General features: G+C 53.7%; 4 protein-coding genes across 4 annotated transcripts; 3 read left to right on the top strand and 1 right to left on the bottom strand.

Moving 5' to 3' along the window:
- Positions 1-1,284: 1,284 nt before the first annotated feature.
- On the top strand, positions 1,285-3,815 carry N0V96_010519 (uncharacterized protein; the record flags this gene model as incomplete). Its single annotated transcript, XM_053197956.2, has 4 exons — positions 1,285-1,290; positions 1,388-2,532; positions 2,850-3,011; positions 3,071-3,815. The coding sequence occupies 4 exons, from the start codon at positions 1,285-1,287 to the stop codon at positions 3,813-3,815; spliced, it is 2,058 nt and encodes a 685-aa protein (XP_053044601.2).
- A 1,503-nt stretch (positions 3,816-5,318) lies between these two features.
- Positions 5,319-6,538, top strand: N0V96_010518 (uncharacterized protein; the record flags this gene model as incomplete). The annotated part of the gene is made up of 2 exons (XM_065758977.1): positions 5,319-5,499; positions 5,562-6,538. 2 exons carry the CDS (start codon positions 5,319-5,321, stop codon positions 6,536-6,538), a joined length of 1,158 nt encoding a protein of 385 aa, XP_065612500.1.
- Positions 6,539-11,960: 5,422 nt separating this feature from the next.
- Positions 11,961-13,657, top strand: N0V96_010517 (uncharacterized protein; the record flags this gene model as incomplete). The annotated part of the gene is made up of 4 exons (XM_053197953.2): positions 11,961-11,974; positions 12,054-12,717; positions 13,016-13,162; positions 13,235-13,657. The coding sequence occupies 4 exons, from the start codon at positions 11,961-11,963 to the stop codon at positions 13,655-13,657; spliced, it is 1,248 nt and encodes a 415-aa protein (XP_053044598.2).
- A 4,841-nt stretch (positions 13,658-18,498) lies between these two features.
- Positions 18,499-21,651, bottom strand: N0V96_010516 (uncharacterized protein; the record flags this gene model as incomplete). Its single annotated transcript, XM_053197952.2, has 1 exon — positions 18,499-21,651. One exon carries the CDS (start codon positions 21,649-21,651, stop codon positions 18,499-18,501), a length of 3,153 nt encoding a protein of 1,050 aa, XP_053044597.1.
- Positions 21,652-22,041: the final 390 nt, after the last annotated feature.

The following is a 22,041-nucleotide window of genomic DNA, read 5'->3' as shown; positions in this document are numbered from 1 at the left end:
GTTTGCCTGAGGCGTCCCAGCCCTGCCTTGGAAGCAAAAAAGTTTCACCTACCTACCTACCTTACCCCTCGCGCCTTCGACGGGAGTACAATCTCAGGTAGCTGCACCTTGCGCGGCTGGAAGCTCGGAATCTGGGGAAGGAGCTGCCCTGTCACGTATCCGTACCTCCTCCTTCCCAAGGAGTTCCTAGGACCAACCTGGGCCAAGGCAAGGTACCTTTACCTTACGTCCCGGGCTTCCTTCCCTTCCAAGTTCCCTCAGTCTGTATTCGTAAGATACCCTCCTCCGTAAGGAGCACTTGCCTTAATTACGAGATTGCATCTTGTGTGTCTGTGCTTCATCTACCGTCTTTTTCTCCTTCCGTCGCCTCGTCCGTCTTCTCTGACTGGGGACCCGACCTGGCCGCTCGCTGCTCACTGCCATCCCTTCCCGCCTTTCCCACCACCCGTTTCTCTTCATCACGGGCTGTCCAAATTTTGCGCTCCCTGCCTCACATTCTTCTCGGTCATTCACCACCCACGCCATTTCCCACCAGCCTAATGACATCCTAACGGTTGGCGCACAAGAATTCTCCAGTGTCACATACCCTTTCTCCACAGGATAATTGCATATCCAATTGTACACCGAGCGCATGGTTCGATAGCAAGTGCCTTTACCAAAGAGGGGCAGTTCTCGCTGTCAACCTGCCGTCCTCCCGTCTCTCGACATCGCTCGCTTGTCCGCCGCTCGACGATAACGATAGCACCGACGGCTAGCCAAGGTCAATTCACCTGTTGCGCAATCCTGCCATTCTCGGCCCCCCTCCCGCGAACCCTCCGACTCTTACGCGCGACACCTTCCCTGCGCGCGCCTCTTGGTCAGCTCTATACCTCGCGCGAACCATCTAGACACTCAACGTAGCTGCTGGGTGGCACTGCTGCTGGGCCACAACTGTCCGGAGTTTTCAGTTCTTTCCTCGGACCCATGACGACCAGCTTCCGCCTTTGAACGGCCTCATTATGTCAATTCACAAACAAAGTCCTAAAAGTCGAGTTCGCCCTGTAGACTCGGCACGAGCCTACACCCAGTCAACCTGAAGCGCTCAACTACTGCCGATATGGAGGAGGCACCCGATAGCCAACAGCAGCCACAACCCGCCGCCGGCTCTGCTTCCTCCGCGGGGGCACCACCTGCAACCGCTTCCTCTGGTAACTCCGCCCCTCCCAATGCGCCTACGCCGTCAAGTAGCTCCCAATGCTGCTCAGCTGTCCAAGAGGAGGAGAGGCCTAGGAGTGGTCACGCCCAATGCCTGTACCGAGTGTCGCAAAAAACGAGCAAAAGTAAGCCAGCACCAGAAGTACCCCCGCGCCCACCCACGCGTTCTTTGCGCTGACAATTTCGCGAATAGTGCGACGGACAAAGACCTTGCGGTCGGTGCAAGGCCCAGAAGGACGTAGAATGTGTCTACGAGGTCCCAGTCCGCCAATCCAAGGAGAATCTCCGAACCGAGCTCGAGAATTTGCGCCAACGCCAGAAAAGTAGCGATCAGGTCATTGCCGCCCTCGTTCGCCCCGATATGTGGGAGGATGTGTTGCAACGATTGCGCAATGGACAATCGCTTGAATCAGTCTCGGACTGGATAGGTGGTGCTGGTGGTGGTGGTGCGAGGAGTTCCTTTGCACGCCTAAACGAACAGTCCAGCGATACAAGCGTAGGCCCAGGGACTCGCCCAGGGGGATTTCCGGCGCCCATCAGAACCAGGAATCTAGGAGATCATGGCTCCGTGGCCATGAGCCCGATTACTGGGCAGTCTGGCTTGCGCCAGGAGATTGATCCGAACAGCCCTTGGCACCCATCATCACATAGCCAGAGCACCCGAAGTAACTCTCATCCCGACGCAATGAACTGGAGCGCAGACAACAATAGGCCGCCACAGGGGCTATTCGACACCTGGGCTGAGTCGGCGAGTAACACGGAAGCCTCCGAAGGCGGCTCGAAGCATCAGGGCGCCGACCAGGTGCTAGCCCCGTTAGAATTGCCTCACATGAAGCTGCCCCCCGAAGAATGGACGAACATTACGGACGACGGCTCGTTGGTACAACATTTGCTGGCTCTGTACTTCTGTTGGGAATATCCAACCTTTGCGTCTCTGAGTAAGGAGCATTTCCTCAGGGATTTCCAAAATGGCGTCCAACGCTATTGCTCCCCGATACTCGTGAATGCGCTTCTGGCCCTCGGATGCCGTTTCTCCAGTAAGCCGAGCACAAGAGCGAATCCCAACGACCCGTACACCTCTGGCGATCACTTTTTCAAAGAAGCCCAGAGTCTATTCTATAAAGAGAAAAACCACCACAATCTCACAACCATCCAAGCTCTGGGCATAATGTCTATTCGAGAAGCCAGCTGCGGCAGAGACTCGGAAAGCTGGTACTATGCCGGACAAAGCATTCGTCTTGCTATCGAAATGGGACTTCATCAACTCGAGGAAGATGGAGATGATGACGAGTTTGCGGTTCAGGCTGCAACTTTCTGGGGCGCATTCGCTCTCGACCAGTGAGTTTCTTGTATGAACGTCTGGCGTCATGTCTCGCAACCTAACTGTCTCCCAGTGCGTGGTCTTTAGCGACCGGCTCGCTTCCGCAATGTTCCTGCTTTCCTCATCTGCCGCCAAAGCCTGCCATAATAGATGACATAGAAGCCTCTCTCTGGATCCCTTACACCGATGATGGTAAGTCTTTGATAAATTTAGGCGAGGCTTCAGGCTCTCCAAGAGACAGAGGCTCAGGTTCATCGATAGGCGCACCCATGCAGCGGTCCGCCGAACAGCCATCCAACGTTCGATCCGTATATAAGTGCTTTTGTGAACTGAGCGAGCTCGTGCACCAGAGCCTCTACGTTTTGCACTCCCCGGGGCGGCCGCTGACTAGCCGTGACCTCCTCGGCATTTATACCCAGTACCTCAACTGGTATGACAAGATACCAGAGGTTCTGAGGCTTGGGCACAACTTCACACCGGCGGTCCTGTTCGCGCAGTAAGTTTGCTCAACACAGATACATGGCTGCAACATGCACTAACCGAATATCGCCACAGCCTGTACTATCATTTCGCGATCCTTCTTCTGTTTCGACCCCTCATCAAGCTCAAAATCATTGGCTCCAAGCTATTACCCCGAGACGTATGTGGGCAGGCAGCAGATGCTATCCAAGGCCTATTGCGATCCTACTCGCAATTGTACACTCTACGCCGAACGCCATCGTTTGTCCCGTACTTTGTGCTCACATCAGCCATTATGCATCTAGCCATTGGTGCCACAACCTCGTCGTCATTGCCGTTGCAGAAGGCCTTTGAAGGGCCAGGTCAGAACGCCGGCCCCAATGATCCACCCTCGTATCCGCCTCGCGTTGTAGAAGCCATCCAACAAGGTATTCGGGATCTGGAGGAGATGGCGCCGTGCCACCATTTTGCTGAACAGGCGCTGAACATACTACGGTACCTGGCGAAGAAGTGGAACATGGACGTCGACATGGGCGGCGAAGTAGCGTCGGATGCCGAGTACGCACATCTCGTTAGGCCGTACACGAGCAGTCTCAACTTCTTTGCACCGAACGTCATTGAAGATGACTTTATATGCGTTTGGGGAGGCAGCGCCGATGCAGCTGATGTACCGAACCCGGCGGTAGCCATGGGCCCGAAACCCACGGAACCAGGACAAGCATCAGTCGAGCGGGCGGCCAAGGTGTTGGAGAACCCTCTCTTTTGGCCGTTCCCGATGCAGGGGCGGCCGATGCTCCCTACTGGAGTTGAGCTCGCAGATGCTGGATTCGAGAGACTTTGATGCAGTCGAATAGGGGACTCGAACAATGCACCAAGACGAGATGCAGCCATATCGAATCCATTCAGGTACAAGATGGACCTCTAAGTATGAGTGGACTTGGGATCAAAGGCGGAGCCTCGTTCTGCCCACACAGGAGTTTGGCCTCGGGCAAGGCATTTTGTTTTTGTGATACCCTACCATTTCTATTGGAGACGAAGACAACATGTGCTGCAGAGCAGGCTGTCTCTGGCACCTTCCATGTACTTGTTGCAGCTATGTTCACGGGTTGTCAGTGTGACACAACAGTGCTAGGTTGTGGTGCTGCGAGGATATAGAACACAAACGCCAATCGCTTTGTGCAAATAAGAATATGCTTCCAAGGAGCCAAGGCCTGCAGGAGTGTAGTGCGAGTGAGGTTCATTGCTGATGTCGTCGTGAGGCTCACTTAACGTCCATAAGAATATGTCGATCCAAGCGTTAATACCTATAGTACTTAGTAGAGGTAAGGTACCTACCCGGGAGATGCCCACCCAAAAACATCGGCCAAACGCAGTGGCCAGACCTATTGTAGTTAACCCGTATAAAAGCGTGTCTCCAGTATAACCCCAGAATGAACAGATAGTAGTATGGCCAGAATCGACATTATTACCCAGTGTTATGAGCGAGTACGTAGACATCATATTTAAATCTTAAATGTTAGCCTTTTCATGATGTTCAGGTCTGCTTATTATGGATCTAGAATGAAGAAAAAAACTTGAGGAAGGAACGGAAAGTGCAGAGGTCTAATGTAATACACACATCATGAACCCGGGCGCCGACTTTCGGTTAGTTGATTATGGGCACTATGGCCACTAACAGAACACCCTGAACGGCCGATGTTTTTACCCCCCTCTCCCCCTTAGGTACCTAGGAAATGCAAGTAGACGGGTGCTCTGATGCGGCAGGGATTGTCCTTACCGAGGCATGCAACGTAATTTCATTGGCCCAATGCATTGGACAGGCGGGTGATGATGCACTTTCCTATCTCATGCCAGCGACCCAGCGCAATTGCCTGAGGTGGCAGGCCAGAAAGGTGGCAGGCGACGCCGCGACCTCGGCTTACGGTCGGTCGCCCGCGGGCTCATCAGCAGGAGCCCAGGAGCAACAGGCGCACTCCACGTCAGTCGCGATGAGCGTGCCCCCCCGAGGTCCCTGCAACTTTCCGTCATTAAACTATCCATCCTCTGCACCTACGGATACACCTGCACCACCTCGACTCTGGCGTTTGTGAGAGAGCTTACCTACGTTAATACCTAATTCGCACTTCCACCAACCACTTTCACTTCCTTCACAAATCCCAACGTCGCTGCGTTGTCATCTACAACCGCTTGCTTCATCTTGACATTTCGCACTCTTCTCTGTTCTCTTCGTGCTGATATCACCACCGCGCGCTCGATTTTCCTCTGTACTTGTTCAATCCCGCCTTCGGTTCGACTATTCGTTGCGCAACCTTTCGCCACGCCCTAATGATTTGATCCTTCCATCATGTCGACTTCTGCCGATATCCCCAACAAGACGCGACTGTCGCATCAGCCGTCCAAGATCCGCGCCGTTCTTTCATTACCGCCGCAATGGCTTCACATGTACGAAGAGTTCATCACCAAGAACTCTAGTCAGGTCTCTCAAATAGAGTCGGCCTTACGGTCCCTCACCTATATCATCCCTGGTAAGGCACCACTCCGTACAAGACTGTCTTTGCTATCGCCCCTCTAACACTGCCTCTGAAAGGTCGATTCCGCGACGCCGAAATTGCTTCCGAAACTGTCCATTCGAGTGTACAGCTCCTTTCTCTTTATCATGATACCCTTCTTATGCGCGCCCTGTCGCGCATCCCGATGGCGCGACTGCCATCCCCTCATGCCCGATATACGAAATACTGGACTCAGCGCAGTCCCATGTACCGGCGCATTGCCATGTTACTGCAAATGGTCACATACACACAGTTACTATGCGAGATGGCCGCCAAGAGGCGTGGTGGCGAGCGCAGTCGATGGCGCGTCGTTGTGCTCTTGGAAGCTATCAAGGCCATCTGCCGCCTGTTACTATTGCGCGTGACGCGCTCTCGTCCTCTTGTGTCGCCCGTCCTCCCGGAACGTGAGCCGATTCCTGAAGAAACCGAGGCCGAAAGTGACGCCGCTTTAAAGGATATTTTGGAAGAGCCGATCAATGGGCATGCACCAGAAGACAGCGGTGAGGCGCAAAAGCCCCATGAGAAAGACTGGACGATGCCCAGGACGGGCATGAGCCTTCCCTCGCTGCCCAATGCTGGTGATATTAGCGGCTATCTCCTGGGCAAGGTGTTGACAGCAGAGGATATCAAACCAGCTGCAAAGCTGCTGAATCAGCTACAGGGTAGCGCACAGGCAGCAGAGGTGCTACACATCCTCGCACCGTTGGTGTATGCCATTGCTTTGTCGAAAAGCAAGAATAAGAAGTCATGGACCCCGTGGCTAGTCGGCCTGAGCGTCGAATACGCAGCACGGCAACTCAGAGACCGGGGCTTCAGGACAACGCCACTCGAACGCGACGAATGGAGCAAGAGAGGCTGGGCCATGGGATGGTGGACCATGCGCGGAGCATTCTACGAGAACATCATGAAGGGTGTTGTCGGCGGCGTGCGATCCAGAGTACCCAATCTGGTTGGTGGCATTCTGGAGGACTACGAGTATCTGTGGGAGAACTACTACTTCAGCACCAGTGCCTAAGTGTAGGCTCGTCGGCGATTGTCTGCGCCGGTGTCCGTCGTAACGATTGGTGTCGTCTACAAGTCAGCATCCGCCTAGCTTTTGCAGAGTATCCCCTGCATATCTATGCAATTCAGGACTTGATCATGGCGCCAAGAAACCTCCCAGACCGCCTCAAGCCACCGTCTAGGTCCCTCATGCGGCCCAGCAAGGACAGCGAATCAGACTTGTGAAGGCTTTCTTTTTGCCGTCGCCACGCAAAATGCCAGGTGTTTGTGCAACTCGAGCTCCACGCATATCCCCCAACGTAACACTATGCGTCGAACCCAAGCATTTCAGTTTCTTTGACGGGCGTCGTGGAGTGAGTGGAGACACGCTGAGGGCTTGACATGCGGCTCTTGAGGGAGGCCAGGAGCCAAGCCAAATCGTCATCGACAAAACGTTTCCGATGCGAATGTGCAACGTGCGCAAAGGGACCCGGTTTCGTGCAAATCCTCCGAATGGCTACAACATCATCGAGAAGATCCATGGGGATTGTTCAAGAGGACACTCGGGCAACAAGCTCAGGGGCCATGTTGGCCAGGCTCGAGATACGTGTGAAGCCGGAAGCAAGGAGTGTTGCGACTCTGCGAACCATGCTTCCTGGACTACCCATTTTGAGACAGTCAAGCCAGCCGTCAGAGCAAAGGAATGCAGTTCCGGTGCCACAGCAGTGGCGCGATGACGACTATCGAGATATGTGCATCATCCGGGTGCTCTTTCGTTTGCTAGAGAAGTCAGGATTGCCGTCCTGATTCTCTTGTCTCGCCGTGTTTGAATCGATAGCGGCTACTGTCACGCGGTATTTCAAGGCTGGTAGTTCGTATCACACGCGAACCCGACTGCCGTACAAGGGGGTGAAGATGGTCGATGTTTGGACCCTGAGACCTAGATGATGGGGTATCAGATGTTGGCAGGATCAGTATGACTAGCTAGCCGTTCAGCCACTTTTTGACCATCTTAGGCAACGAATATGAATAAGTGTATCCCTTTTAATGCTCCCTTGTGTATTTGTATCCGTAGCCTCTAAGACCCTTGTCCATCCGAGCGCTGTTCCCAGGTCCAGCTTGACACCAGCTCGACCAGGTTCTCTGCCGTTCAGCTTCCCACGTCCCTTTTCTCGCCCGTTGAGCGTTTTATTTTATTTGCAGAAAGAAAGAGAAAGAAAAAAAAACAAAAACCCACACCAACGCAGTACGCACGACACACCGCTGATCGTCGAAGAGGGACATCCGGCAAAGTACCTACTAGGCTACTGTATCCTATCTGCAGAGGCGCAAGGAAAGGTAGGTAGCCTGGCAGCGGCAGCAGCCCCCATGTCTCTCTTCTTGGAGTCCTCTGCGGCGTGCCCTGGCTGGCTGGGAAAGCGGGCGCCCGGCGCGTGGCTTGTCGATCGTGGTGGTGTCAGTGGTTGGTGGTGGTAGCCCGGAAGTCGATTCCGTGGGAGCCGGGGACGCTGTATAATTGCTTTTTTGTCGAGTATTCCTGCTGTCGTTGTCGTCAAGGACTACTGTGTAGGGTTTAGTTATGATTTTTGGGTTGGAGCTGCGGACCACACTGGGACACTGGACATTTCGATTCGGCGCTAGCTAGTAAGGTGAATCGGGGGTGTGTGGTGTGAAAAATTCTTCACTTGGATCGGAATTTATTTTGTGAGGTTTGATATGTTTCGTGATGGCTGGAGATGGAGGATGGGCTAAAGTAGGCTGTCACGTCACCTGAAGCGAGGCTAGGGATGGGATTTGGGATGAGTGTGAAGTGGAAGTCGGAAGTCGGAATCGGATGGTGAGACTGAGACTTTTGGATACGGTAGGTAGGGAGAGATCGTGGGGTGTCACACCATGATGATATTGTATTTCGGATCCCTCAGCCTGCATACGTTTGGTTGTGGTGTTCACAGTCCGAATAAGTACGACTAAGTACGACTACCTCATGTGAGATGGTCCATCCATCCATCCATCCATCCATGCTGGCTAGGTATGGTCCATCAGCATTTCTGTCGGGCTCCAGTCCGTCAGCACCAACGGAACGGGGCTGCTGCACGTCGGCAACTTTCTTTGGCTCCTCCCAAGCGCAATCGTCAGGACCAGTCGATCGGGTCGTCATTCGTCACATTTTTTTTGTCTTTCGGGGTTGACGAGAAGGGGGAAGGGCTTGCAAGGGCTTGAGGTGGAAAATATCGGTAGCGATTCAATAGTTAAGGTGTCTGGACGAGTGCCGGTGATGGGATATGTCACTGGGCACAGGTCCAGCTTTGGCGTTAGAACGGGCGTTTTGCCATGTCGTTTAAGATTGGAGCCGAGCCAAATGTAAGATTTTGTGGTCGTCAATGATTACACCGCGTTTTCGTTTTTTGGTTCGTTTTGTATCAGTGATCAGTTGTGTGTTGGTATTGGGTAGCCAAAGGCATGGTGACGCAGAGCCGAAACTGCAACTCGACATACTGACAATGAGCTCAGGCAAAGTGCTCGGCTCAGGCAGAGAGACACAGAGCTCTCAGGCAGTGAGCTCGGGCAGAGTAATCGTACACACAACTGCAATGTGCGTGCAGCTATACGTGCAACACCATACGACAGCCAAACACGCGAGAATTTGAGCCCATGAAGAGCGAGACCAAGGCGGCGGGTAAAAGACTTTAACAGGTCATCCCCACTAACCATTCCGAGGTTCTTGTCTTTGACGCGGTTTGCGAGATTTGAATTCATCGCGGATCCATATTCCAGCGGGAATGGGCCCGAAGGAGGTTGACTTGTTGATGAGGGGCAAATACTTCGGGAAAAAAAGCAAAAAAAAAGACTCTCCACAACCAGACCAAAACTTGCTAAAGCTCTTCTTAGAGCGAGATGCAGCACCTCCTTTTACGCCACTCGACGCATCGCTAATTGGTCCGTCTTCCCCGGATCTTTGCCCATAGGTAGACGTCTCGGGGGCCTGTCCCTGGAGCTCCTCCTGTCGACTATCGACTTTTTGACAAGTCTTGCTTCGTCTATCGATCGGAGACTTGTGGATTTTCTCTTAATGCCGCGGATTAGGGTCCCAGTTGCGGATAGGGCGTCATGTTTTTTCAATATCAACCACACAAAACCAAACAAACCACTGACAACTTATACGGGTACTTTGCAATAAGTACACGGGAATATAAGCAATCCCTGGGAAAGAGGGGTCTCCTCGTGCCGAACCAATCCCAACATGAGGCAGGGGGGGGGGGGCTTGCTGAGATGCTGCTGGTCATGCTGAACGAGACATGAGTCTCAGAAGAATCTGCAACTCATCTGTCTTTTTCCTTCTGCATACGTCCGTACCGGGGCAGGCGTTTCTTCGTGTTCTCAACTGCAGATACAGATACCTACTTGAGTAGGTATGCAACTACTTTGGGTACGGATACACAAGTACTTTGCGTGTGTGTCTGCGCCTGTAAGAGTGACGATTATTATGACATTGACAGCACATCGGAGCGGAGTCTGGACAAAAAAGCCAAAGCCGCAGCAGCACGCAACGCGCGCAGCATATCAGCGCACACTGCAGATGCAGATTGTGGCAGCGGCATGACACCCACGACATACACGCGCGCAAGCAGGGGTGTCGGGGATGTCTCCATGCTCATCCAGGTGCAAGGCAGCAGACGTATCGTACCGCGATGGTGTCTCTCTTGAGGGAAGCATGGAACCCAACCTGGGAGCAGCCACGAGGTTGCGCCTTGATATGTAGGTGGCGATCGTGTTGGCCCAGGCCCTTTCCGCCTCGTCTGATGATGTTTGATGACCTGCAGCATACCTATCACAACGCAACCCGGCAGCATCCTGTCCTGCTTTCCCGTGCCGAGAGCGAGCCCTACCTATGCCTATACATAGTAATGTGTCTTCTGTACTATGACATAGCAGTCCAGCCTCGGATCTTATCCTTTGGGTATCCGTACGGACACAACTCTGGAGAATGAGATAGCACTGCAAAAGAAGGTTCACTCATATCGAATCGATCTCGGCCCTGGCCCAACCGCCCGCTGCTGCTCCCCTCTCTCCTCTCCCGGATCACCCCCTTCCCTTCCCAACCCCTGGCTGTTCACTCAATCCTTGCCTTTGATCCCCTGGCCCTTCTCCCTGACCCCGGCCACTCTGGACTCTTTGGGCTCCAGTTTGGCAGTTCTCCCAAGATTATGTACTGCACGCTATCATTGTGTCGTACGTACGGATACGTACCCGTACCCGGGTCTGGCTCTCCTGCACATCCGCTACGCCTACGCGTCTGTCTGCAGAAATTGGGCATCTTCCGTCCGCTGGAACCCGCCCCAGGTTCACCAGTCACGTTGCAAGGCGCAGACGTACGCAGTATAGTGCGTGTGTGCGTGTGTGCGTGTGTGCGTGTGCCTGGGTAGCGACAGGGCCGGCAAAGCACGCGTTGAGCGAACGACGACAAGGCAGAGAGAAAAAGATATACTTACTGAAAGGGTGATGGGGGCCACAGAGACTCTGAGAGACAGAGTGTGTAGGTACTGCGTACACTAGGTATCCGTCCGTAACGCGCATTGCTTTTTCCTTCTCGCGATACTCTGAGACTAGGGCCAGCCACCCTGGGGGGTAGTTTCTCGCCTTGCCCTTCTTTTTCTTTTTGATTCAGGTGAGCAACCAGCGAGAAAAAAACCGCTGAGTGACCGTGGACTGGTACTGGTGGTACTGGGGAATTGCGATTGGATTCATTGGATGGTACCTTGGCCCTTGAGGGATTCCCCCGATCCCCCGATGCCTAGCCCAGCCCAGCGTGGGAAGTCGTCCAGCCAGTCAACCAGAATATCGTGAGCGCAGGGGGGGTGTCATTCAGTCAGGATCTCCTCCTACATCTCCCGTCCTTTCTTCACTACATTCACTTCCGCTCAACTCTTTGTACAACTCTGTACACAACTTCCATCCACTCCCAGCACGCGCTGTTTGTCTGAGATCTATCTCTCCGCTCCATCGTACATGACCCGACTCGCTTCCGCCCGTCCCTTCTCTTCGCCTCTCTCCGTACTTTGTGTTCCCTTTTCCATCTGCAGTTACCCGTGGGCAAGCAGCAGGCCAGCATCAGCAGCATCAATCAAATCACTTTTACAGCTGAAGATCCCGTGAGAAGAGCAAGCTGTCAGATACGTAAACGCCCCAGGATAACAGGAAACCGCAACCCAGGAACCAGGACCCAGGAAACGAAGCACAACCAGACCAGACCAGACCAGACAATTTGGAGTCTTTTTCGTCCCCGGCTCTGCCGCCCTTTTACTTCAAGCACCCTCCAGGAGCACAACATCTTCCCCCCCGCGTAACATGAGCCTGACAGTCTCCAATCGATTCGTCGGGCATCAGAATTCTCTTGGGGGAGGTGATTTCCATCCGTTTCCCTCGCCACATCATGGGTCTCTCATGTATAGCCAACAATGGCAACCAACACGTCCGGCTGTCGTTCAGGCCCAGCCACAGGAACGAGAGCCGCCTGGAGTTGCACCTTCCTTGATACCATCGCACAACAGCAACGGCGGGGGCAGCGGCGGCAATGGCAGTGGCAGCCGCCAAGGCACTGGACCTCCCCGCTTTGGTAAACCACCGGATGCCACTGGTGGTCCGGTCTCTGCGCCCATCACGCGAGGAGGTGCAGCAAGCGCCGGCCCCGGTGGCAACAACGGCGGCGGGGATATTCACAGCAGCCAAGGCGGTGCCAACGGCGGCACGTATCCCGCCCCGGCAGCTCAACAGCAACCTGCTCCGGCTCCGGCTGCTGGGATCATTAACCCATTCGACCTATCCGCCGCCGAGCCCTCACAGCCGCGTCACGTTCTAGTCCGAGTAGACGGTGACACAGGATTCTACCTCGGCAACGCCGTCGGCCGTCCGGCGCCGCAGGAGTTTTCTCTCCCGACAGAGGTGGACGGATCGCGATCCGTGGCCAACGGAGACCAGATCCAGACTGGATGGAGCATCGACTACTACGGCCTCTCGCGCAGCCGCCATGAGTACGGCAACGGCATTGGGTGGCGGTCTCAGGAATCGGAGGCCGTGGCGGACGCGCAGGGTAACTTTGGGTGGCCGAGGAAGTATGTGTGCTCCATGTGTTGCCTGCGATGGAACGCCATGCCTCTGCCCGCCAAAGTGATTCGGGGAGATGTCAGTCAAAAGGACCGGATTGAACTGAGGATAGTACGTTGCCCGCCACACGCATTTCTATTTCATGGAAATGATGTTCCATGTGTGAGAGACCAGCACAGGCTTACAAGAACGCGTAGCCAAATCCGGCAGATGCCCGGAGGGACCCCGGATTCTCTCGGCCGGGATGCTCAGAGGTACGTTCTTTTGACGCGCCGGTTTGGGATTAAGACAAAGCCGTCTTTTAAGGTGAACTTTATGAGTTGACAGTACCGGGGACCCCCAGTTACACTACTACCTCGATCATGAAGGACCCGGAAACGAGCCGTGCGTCCGGGGCCTTTGTCAAAAGTGCCGGCCGGTGTCTTTCTTGCCGGACTCGCAACCGACGACCCACTGTTGCCCGCCACCGGTGGCCGAGCCGGGCTATCTCAAGGAGATTTACCGGTGCATCATGGACAACTGCCCGTTCCTCACGGACACCCGGCGAGAGATGAAGGTATGAGGACAGCGAATGACGCTCACTAATGTGGCATCTTTGTGCCCGGGGAATGATCTAACTTTATATCAGGCCCATCTCCATTCTCCAAGAAAGAACGGACACAAATCCTACCTAATATCCCTAGCAGGCCGCATCGAGCACGGCCAACCCCTCAGCGCAATCGACAAGGAAATCGCCTCTCGCCTGATGCTCATGTTCAACGACCGGGACGCCCGCGGGCAAAAGTCCATCTCCCAACCCATCAACACCGTCCTCGGCCCGGAGGACGTCAGCAGCCCGGCCATTCTCCGCGAGCACACGCAGTGGATGTCGTATCTAGGTCTTCACACGCCCGAGCTGCACCGGCGGGACTTCTGGGATCCGCGGACGGGCGGGTGGTATTATCGCGAGTACAACATGGACGACGACTTTGAGGACGCGTGCGAGAATGTGAGGATCATTTCGCATGCTACAGGGAGGCCGGTGAAGCCGTCAGATTTCCTATGGCGTTGAGGTGGGATTTCGTTTCACCGGCTTGTGGAGAAAATCTCCATTGTACCTCTATCTAAAAACGGCGCTTGCTCACACAACATACACGACATGAGCGGGTGACCAGGGGTGGGGGGAGGAGAAAAGAGGAGGGGCGTATCACGACTTGATGCTTTGTTATGACCGACAACAGAAAAACAGACAACAGACGACAGGACCTTCAGCCCAGCAAGGGCTTCGCAACTTGCTATTTAGACGACGGAACGGACGGAGCACACCCAAGGCTGTTAGGCCACAACAAAAGGGCTGCGTATTACCATGGACTTCGGGGGCGCATTATCTTCTTCTTCTTCTTCTTCTTCTTCACATTACCGGCTTCATGAAAGGGACAAAGGGCATTTCGTTATTGAAATTATGAGGTGTTCGGAAAAGAGCTACTAGGCTCTCTATCCTTTTCTCTTGGGTTTCACGGCGAGAGAGAGAGAGGGGGCTCCGGCGTTTTGAAGTATCATGCGGAGGCATCTTTTTTTTTCAACGGGGAGACTTTTGGAGATACCCTTCATGAGCATTATGACGGAGCGGGGTTTGAGTAGGAGACACCAAAAGGTTGGTTCTTCTCCCTCGGGGAGGAAAGAGTTTGTACTTTAAGAGATGAGGATTTCTTGATACATGACTGATTGAGTGAGGTCGATGATGATGATGGCTATCTGAGCTTGAGCAAACAGGGGCTCAGTAGACGAGGGAGCCCTGAGATAGAGAGGTAGAAAATGTGTGCAGTAATTCAGGTATATCTAGGTTTACTTGTAGAAATGGGAGCGACGAACACCACATTGCCACCCTAACTTATTCCTCCATGACCATGCGCCGCTCGCTATGGTCTGGATGCCAGGAATGCCAGGCGCACGATACGGCTGACAAGGATCAGCAACACCTCAATACATTAGACTACCTACCTAGCAAATGTGTCGCTGACTTTAACAATCTTCGCCGAGTCGAAAGGCTCTATCTCTGCCACATGATTCGCTCGTCTTGATCGCGGAGACAGAGTGCCGGTGGCGGTGCTGTGTTTGGGTAGACTCCGTAAATCTCCCCACGTAGAGCGCGTAAGACATCATAGACACTGGCGGGTGACATAGGAAGTATCTTGCCTACTAATACGTACTTGGACTCCATTCGGACATGAGACACTCGATGCGGCTGCTCCTAACTCGTATGCTCAGGGAACACACTTGGGCGATGCTATTGTGGATAAGCAGGGGATCTCATAGTCAAGGCAACACATAAACGAACACAATTTCCACTGCGTATCAATCGCTTATAAACTGGTTGTACTTCGTAACTCTAGTAGATGCTACAGGTTTACAGAAGGTACAAATGATCGACTGTTATGATGTTCCCTCACAACCCATCCCAGACGACTAAGCCCGACGACGCCCTGCCTCATGTCTCCCAAAATTCTCAATGTACCATTATTGTTGTATCCTCGCTGAAAAGCTTAGGCGACTTCTTAATGCACCATGGGCGATGTAGCGACCTAACTCGGAATCTGAGAGGGTTGCGGCTCGCAGTCCTTTGCGCAACCTTCAGGTGTAGTCTTTCGTACCATCCCGAAGTCGGGGATAGGAGATGCCAAAAACCTCCATGTCTTCTTCCGTCGATTCCTAGCCCTCAGGGACTCTCTAGTGTTCCCCCGGTTTCTCGTCGGAGGTCGTGTATGGTGCCGACATCTCGAGGTTCTTCCTCTTCTTATCTTCCATTTGCAGCTCGTCTACTCCTTCCAATCGCTGGTCACGGAGACATTTTAAGCATTTGAGATTTCTCGCATGCGTCCACTCGCGCTCTTCTTCGCAGACTGCGCACTTTATCGCCGGTGTATTTAGTCCGACCTGACTGAGTGGGGGGACGCGCACCATTCCGCGAAGAGCGGGATCTTCTTCAGTCGAATGGGCCTGTCTATCATCACGGTATGGATCGCAACTGCCTTGCTCATGGCTGGGGATTTGGCCGTTTTTGCATTGACTCATTTTTCGATCGGTTTCGAGTTGCTTGAGCCGGTGTACTCGTTGTTGTTTTTTTCAATGGCGCCGGCGATTGGCGATAATTCTTTCAACGCAGTGTTTATTGAAACTTCATGAATATCTATGCTGTGTAACCAACACGCCTTTGATTTGGGGTTTATATGTACTTAGATCAAATGGATCAGTATTGATGACTCAGAAATAGAAGCAGCTGTTCATTCTTTGATATTTGAACATAGTTGAGGGTGCGACAGGCAGCTGTTCGTCTTTGACGTCTGAACAGCGTTAGGGGCGCGAGATAGCAAACATCCCAAGCCTGGCTATTGGCCTTTGACACAGCAGCAGAGGGCGGGACGAACGTAGACTTTCAGGAACTTGAAACCATTTTTAGTATCTGTTAGAACGCCCCAGGTGCCGGTTTGAGATCACTTCCCTAAATGTGTGATACAAACGATGCGTAATCTCACATCGTGAGCTTGTATCGGTTTATCTCGTCCGTCATCTTGCTGTCCTGGCCGTGGCACTTGCTGATGGACTTGAGTTGTAATTAGAACTTTTACTATTGAGGGAAGCTTGCCGGAATCCAACCACAACTCAAATGACTGACTCAAACTATACTGCCTCAGAGCCCATCCAACAACATGAACCTAACGCCTCGATCTACAAGCCACATGGCAGCATCCACAACATTGCCCGAACTTTTGGATGTCTCGATTCGGGTTTGGTCAGCGAGGGACTCGGATGACTCGTCATCGATGCAATCCGGGGATGCTCTATTGTAAACATCGAGATGGTCTCAGGCAACAGGCTTTTTCATCACCCTACCGCGTGTTTGTTGTATGTTTCGTGGTTCCAATGTCCCGGTTCGACCCACCCACCTGTCTGTATCATCTTTAACCGATATTTTCCCCCTGTTGTAGGGGTCATGGTTCAGCCAAGCAACTCCTTTCATGGAATTCGTTCTCTCGCTGCGTGAACGATGACTGCAATTTTGTTGACCGGGTGTGGTATTGCCGTTGGTTTCGCTGGAAAAGCATTGCCCCATTTTATAATACTTTTGGCGGCCGAGATTGAGATGACTTTTTTTGAAGGTGCTCGAATTGACAACGACTTTTGCGCAGTGTTTGGAAAAGGCTTTCCACATGTAAGTATGCTGCTAGGCAACCAAGACATATTTATCCATCAATTTCATGTCTATGTGAGTCTATTCCGTAGATCAAAGCTTCTGTCCGTTCTTTGATGTTGAACATAGTGATGAGAGTGGGAAAGATAGCTGTTTGTTCTTTGACGCATGGACAGCGTCAAGAGGACGAAAGAGCAAACCGACTTGCCAAACCGCCCAATGCCTTACAACCCCAAAAGACTAGCGTATTTGACGTTGGGTCCTGTAAGTTACATCTGTCCTGCATGAATATTGCTGTGAGACTTACAGAATAAGGTGCTGGGTTTGACCGAGTTCTTGAATGGATAACAGAGCAACGTATTTCTCCTCAGTCTTCAGACCCGCCATAGACTTCCAGCTTCGTTGATAGATACGGAATGTGACCGGTGTTTACACTTGAAATATACCTCAGTAGAATACTGTGAGTGTCTGCTCATTGTCGCGGCCTTTGACTCTTCACTCTCTCACTTATAGCATAAAAAATTTGGGCCAGACTGACGTGTAGCTTATAGGGCCTTTGGCTGATATGCAATTCTCGGTAAGGACTAGGAGTCTAGCTACCATCGTCATTCCATCACCAACTCCAATATTGCAGTGCCTTGTTGCTGTTTCGTTCTCAATGAAAAGCCCATTTGAGTTGTTGTTGATCTACTTCGAGGAGCCTCGCGACTCTATCCAGAACTCTGAGAAGGCCCCGAGCCCCGGCCATTTGTACGATCTTCCGGCTCATCTTTCATGAGCTTGTCACTTGTCGAATTTAGGGCATCGGCTCCAAGCTCTCTTTCGATTGCTTTCAATCCCAGGAGTCTCGACGCATCCCCGCCTGAATTGTATTGAAACTCTGGCCTTGGCTGTCTGTTCTTATAGCGCGGGTCTAAGTCTCGAGGGTGATTCTTATTGGGGCAACTGTGTTGCATCCCGCAATTTACTATGTGACCGCTGGGGCTTATTCCGATAGGCCCTGGGGTCAAAATTGGCCCTATGCGTCAGGGCTCAGCATGAATAGGGGGTACCCAGTTCTCGCCAACCCAGTGCCCGGTCCAGTGATGAGCCTCCCAGCAATGGTACGGGTTTTCGCATTCCTTTTCTTTTCTCTCTTCCTCTCCTTTTTTCTCCTTATTGTTAGATGGCGCAGGAGTCTTGTCCTCGGGTCCGTCATGATTCTGTTGACTCATTTCTCTGGTGACACCCGGGTTGCTTGAAATTGAGATGTAAGGTATGTTCTACAAGAGTGAGGACGATTGAAGACGAATTCTTGCGCAGTGGTAATGGAACCGTCGTCCAAGACTACAAGATTTCCATTTACCATGTTTATATAGTACAGATTTGCATCGGAATTTCGGAGAAAAAAGCCGTTGTTCGTTCTTTGATACCTGAACACAGTGGATGGGCTGTTACAGGAGGCTGTTTGTTCTTTGACGCGCACTCGCAACGGGATCAGTTGAACATAGCTACGCCACCAAGGGGACCGCTGCCAAGCTCGTCCCTAGTTGACGAGACAGCGAGCGAGGGCGAATGGACTCTGCCGAACTATTGGGCGTCTCACTATGCCAGGAGATGACATCGGAAGAAAGCGAAGCTTGTCAGATACTTTGAATCAATTGTCATATCTCATTCTATATACAGCATTAAGGTAGTAGTAGTCTATGCTTTCCCAAATTCCCCCCAAAAAGTGTTGTCAGTCTTTAGAACGCCCACTGCCTGCACCAGTTTTGCATCAACTCAGGCGTCACAGCCTGCATCTCCTTCATCGTCTTGCTGCTCTTTGTCGTGCGCTCCATAGAGAATTCGACACCCTGTCCCTCACCCATAGCCAAACCCTGGTAGAAGTCGAGCAGCTTGATACCAGGGTTCTTGTCGACATCATCCGTGGTCGCCGTACTGTTCTCCAACAGCTCAACCCACTCCTTGAAGGAAACCAGCTTCTTGATGACACCATCGCCGTAGAAATCCCTCACGGCCTCGGCCAGGTTCTCCCAGGGTACGGTCCGCGGGTTCACGCCGTGGAAGTAGCCGTTGATATTCTCTAACGGCACGGGGGCGGCAATGCCAGACACCTCGAGGATGAGTTTCGCAATACCTTCGATGGGTGTCCAGTTGACCGTCGCCATGGCGCCGAGATCACGCGGCAGTGCACCGAGGTACTTGGAGCTGGCGATGATGGTGGGAAGCCACTCCTGGCGGTTCCATACACCGTCCTTAGACTGCGGGCCCGCGACCTGTCCAACACGGACGACAGCGGTCGGAACGCCTGAGACCTGCGTCGCCTCGTCGAGGATGAGGGAGCTGACCATCTTGGAGCGGCCGTAACCCGTGCTTGGCAGAGACAGGTCCATCAACCTCTTCTCCGGGACAGGGCCGGGGCCCTGCCAGGTGTCGACGGTGCCGATGGAGCTCACGAAGACGACGGGCACGTTCTTGGCGGCGCGGAGGGAGAAGTCGACCCAGTGGCGAACGCCACGAATATGCGGCTCAAAGGTCTCGACCGAGATGTTGAAGTTGACGGGCCAGGCGTTGTGGATGATGCGGTCTGCCTCCTTCAGGAGACGGTCGTAAACCTCCGGCTCGAGGCTGAGGTTGCTCTTGGACATGTCAACGCAGAGGAATTCTGCCTTTTTCCAGGTGGTGGCGAGGCCGCGCTCGGCGGACATCTTGACCTGGCGCTTGCCGCTATCTTCGCTGCGGTTGAGGCAGACAACCTTTGACACGGCCGGGTTGTGTTCCATGAAGTCGAGGAGGTAGGAGCCCAGGGCGCCGGTGGTGCCGGTGACGAGGACGGTCTGGCCCTTGTCGTTGGGCGCGGGCTTGGTGCCAGTGCTCTTGGGAAGGTCGCGGGTGTACTTTTGCAGCTGGGCCTCCATGGCGTGGATGTCGTGGTTTTCGCCGTCGCCATTGCTGTCTGCAGAGGTGTTCTTGCTGACGCGGTCCATGAGGTAGGCGGCCAGCTGGCGCGGGGTGGGATGGGCGTAGATGACTCGGGTGGCGATGGCGTCAGCGGTAATATTTGCGCCGGCGGCCTCGAGGCCCTTGCGGAGGAGGCGGGATGCGTTGATGACCTGCATAGAGTCGATGCCGGCACTGAAGAAGTCCGAGTCGGCGGAAAGAGCGCGGCTACCGAGGGTCTGCTGGAAAAGCTTCTCAATAGAGTCAATCATGCCTTGCTGGGAGGAGACGTCAATGTTGACAGAGAGGGAGTCGGCGCCGTCCTCGGCCTTGTTGTACCACTCGTCGAGCTCGTCCTTGTAGAGCTTCAGGGCCATGGGTCGCTGGATGGTGCCCTTGCCGGCGCGGGGGAAGGGCTTCTCGGGGTTGGTGACGCCGATGAAGGCGCGACCGATCTGGCCGTGAGCAACGGTCTCCTTGTTCGCCTTGACGACCAGGGGCCAGACGTCGTCGATGAACTGCTGGATGTCATCCTCGGAAGTCAAGGGTTCGGTGGGTTCGAGGATGAGGAAGGGCTGGAAGCGCATGGCGCCGGCGACGACGGCGCCCTTGACTCTCGCGTGACCAGTGACGATCTCCTCAATGGTGACGGGGTTGAGCTTCTCGCCGTTGGAGAAGACAATGATGTTGTCGGAGCGGCCGTAGTACATCCAATGGTTGGGTAGGGTCGGGTGCTTGCGGTACAGATCCTTTGTGTTGTACTCGTTAACGTCGGGGAAGGTGTAGAAGATGCCCTGGAGGGGGTCCGCTTTGTCCTTGCGAACAATGACCTGCTCGTAGATATCTTCGTCCTCACCGCTGGCCTGGCGCCAGTCGACGCCGAGCCTGTCCGAGTCGACGATGAACCACTGCCACAGCTCGAGGTTCTTCTGGAAGTAGTACGGCAGGGGCGCGGCCTCGGTGAAGGCGATGACGCTCGACACGGGAACGCCCTCCTTGACGAGCTTGTCGCCAGCGCCGCGGGCGAGGTTGCCACCGCCAAAGTTGACGCGCTTGAACTTTTGGAGCGCCGCGATGCCCTCGGGCATGTGGCTCATCTCTTCGAGAATGGCGGGAGGCAGGATCACGTTGTCGATCTTGGCGTACTGCGCGGCGTCGATGACAGTTTGCGGCGTCAAGGGCCGATCCGTGAAGCCCAGCGCGACGGGCCGTCCCCAGTAGATCGTGGCGAAGGTCGACATGTAGCAGCCGGCGGCGTGGAAGAGGGGCATCGGCAGGAAGAGGCGAGTGCCATGCATGATGGATTTTACGCAGTTCTCGGAGCCCATGAAGTCAGGGACGTTGTGGAAGGCATCGGCGACGGCCATCATGCCAACACGAGCGACGATGGGCTTTGGCAGACCCGTGCTGCCGCTCGTGTGCAGGACGACGACAGGATCATTTTGTGCCTCTTCGTAAGTCTTTGTGTAGGGGAAATGAGGCACTTCGTCGTCCGACAGCCATGCATCTGCCGAGCTGACCATGATGGCGTCCATGGGGCGCTCTTCCAGCAGGGGTTGAATTACATCCTTGAAGGACGAGTCGAAGCAGATGATGTGGCAGTCCGTCTTCTCAAAGAGGTTCATCTGGCCTTCAAAGGAGTTTCTCGGGGAGATGAGGAGAGCCTTGTATCCGGCCTTGATACAGGCGATCATGATAATCATATAGCGGGCATCGTTGGGGCCGATGTAGGTGAGGGTTGGGAAGCTTCCGGGCTCGGGCTTGCCGCGCTTGTCGATGATTCTCTGGGCTATCCGGTTCACGGCGTTGGCGATCTGCTTGTAAGAGATGGGCTTCCAGCCATCTTGGGGGTTGGAGGAGCGGGGGACGGAGATGAACTCTCTGCTGGGTTCTGACTCTGCGACCTCGTCGAGGACCTGGGGAATCAAGCGCTTTCCGTACTGGGGCTGTGCCATGCTGAAGTAGTGTAATGCCGATTTATCAAAAGTGAGGTACTAGATTGGTATCGTATTGTGGTGTTTCGAATGTTGAAAGTATCAAATGGTATAAGCTGAAATGTGTTGCAGTTGTGGATGGTAGTCAAAAGACGTTGTGAGAGTGAGATATGTGTGATTGTGTGGTCTCGATGCCAAAGTTCACGGGGCCAAGCCAGAGTGTTTATATACACAGAAGAAAGAAAGCTCTGCGCTCTCCTCTTCTGGGCGAAGGTAGCAAAACATAGTTTTGGGTCCAGCATAGTTCTAGCCCCTCAGCTATGCGGCGGCATTTTCCCATGATGCTCAAGTCCGCACACCTATCCAGCGATTAAGGACATAGCTCGGCGAAAGGAGTTGAGATGAAGACGT

This window comes from Colletotrichum fioriniae (assembly GCF_027942845.1).
Source record: "Colletotrichum fioriniae strain IMI 355084 chromosome Unknown scaffold_14, whole genome shotgun sequence".
In the NCBI taxonomy this organism is placed as follows: Eukaryota; Fungi; Ascomycota; class Sordariomycetes; order Glomerellales; family Glomerellaceae; genus Colletotrichum; species Colletotrichum fioriniae.
The sequence above is the reverse complement of the archived record's forward strand: the minus strand, read 5'-3'. Positions and strand labels throughout refer to the sequence as shown.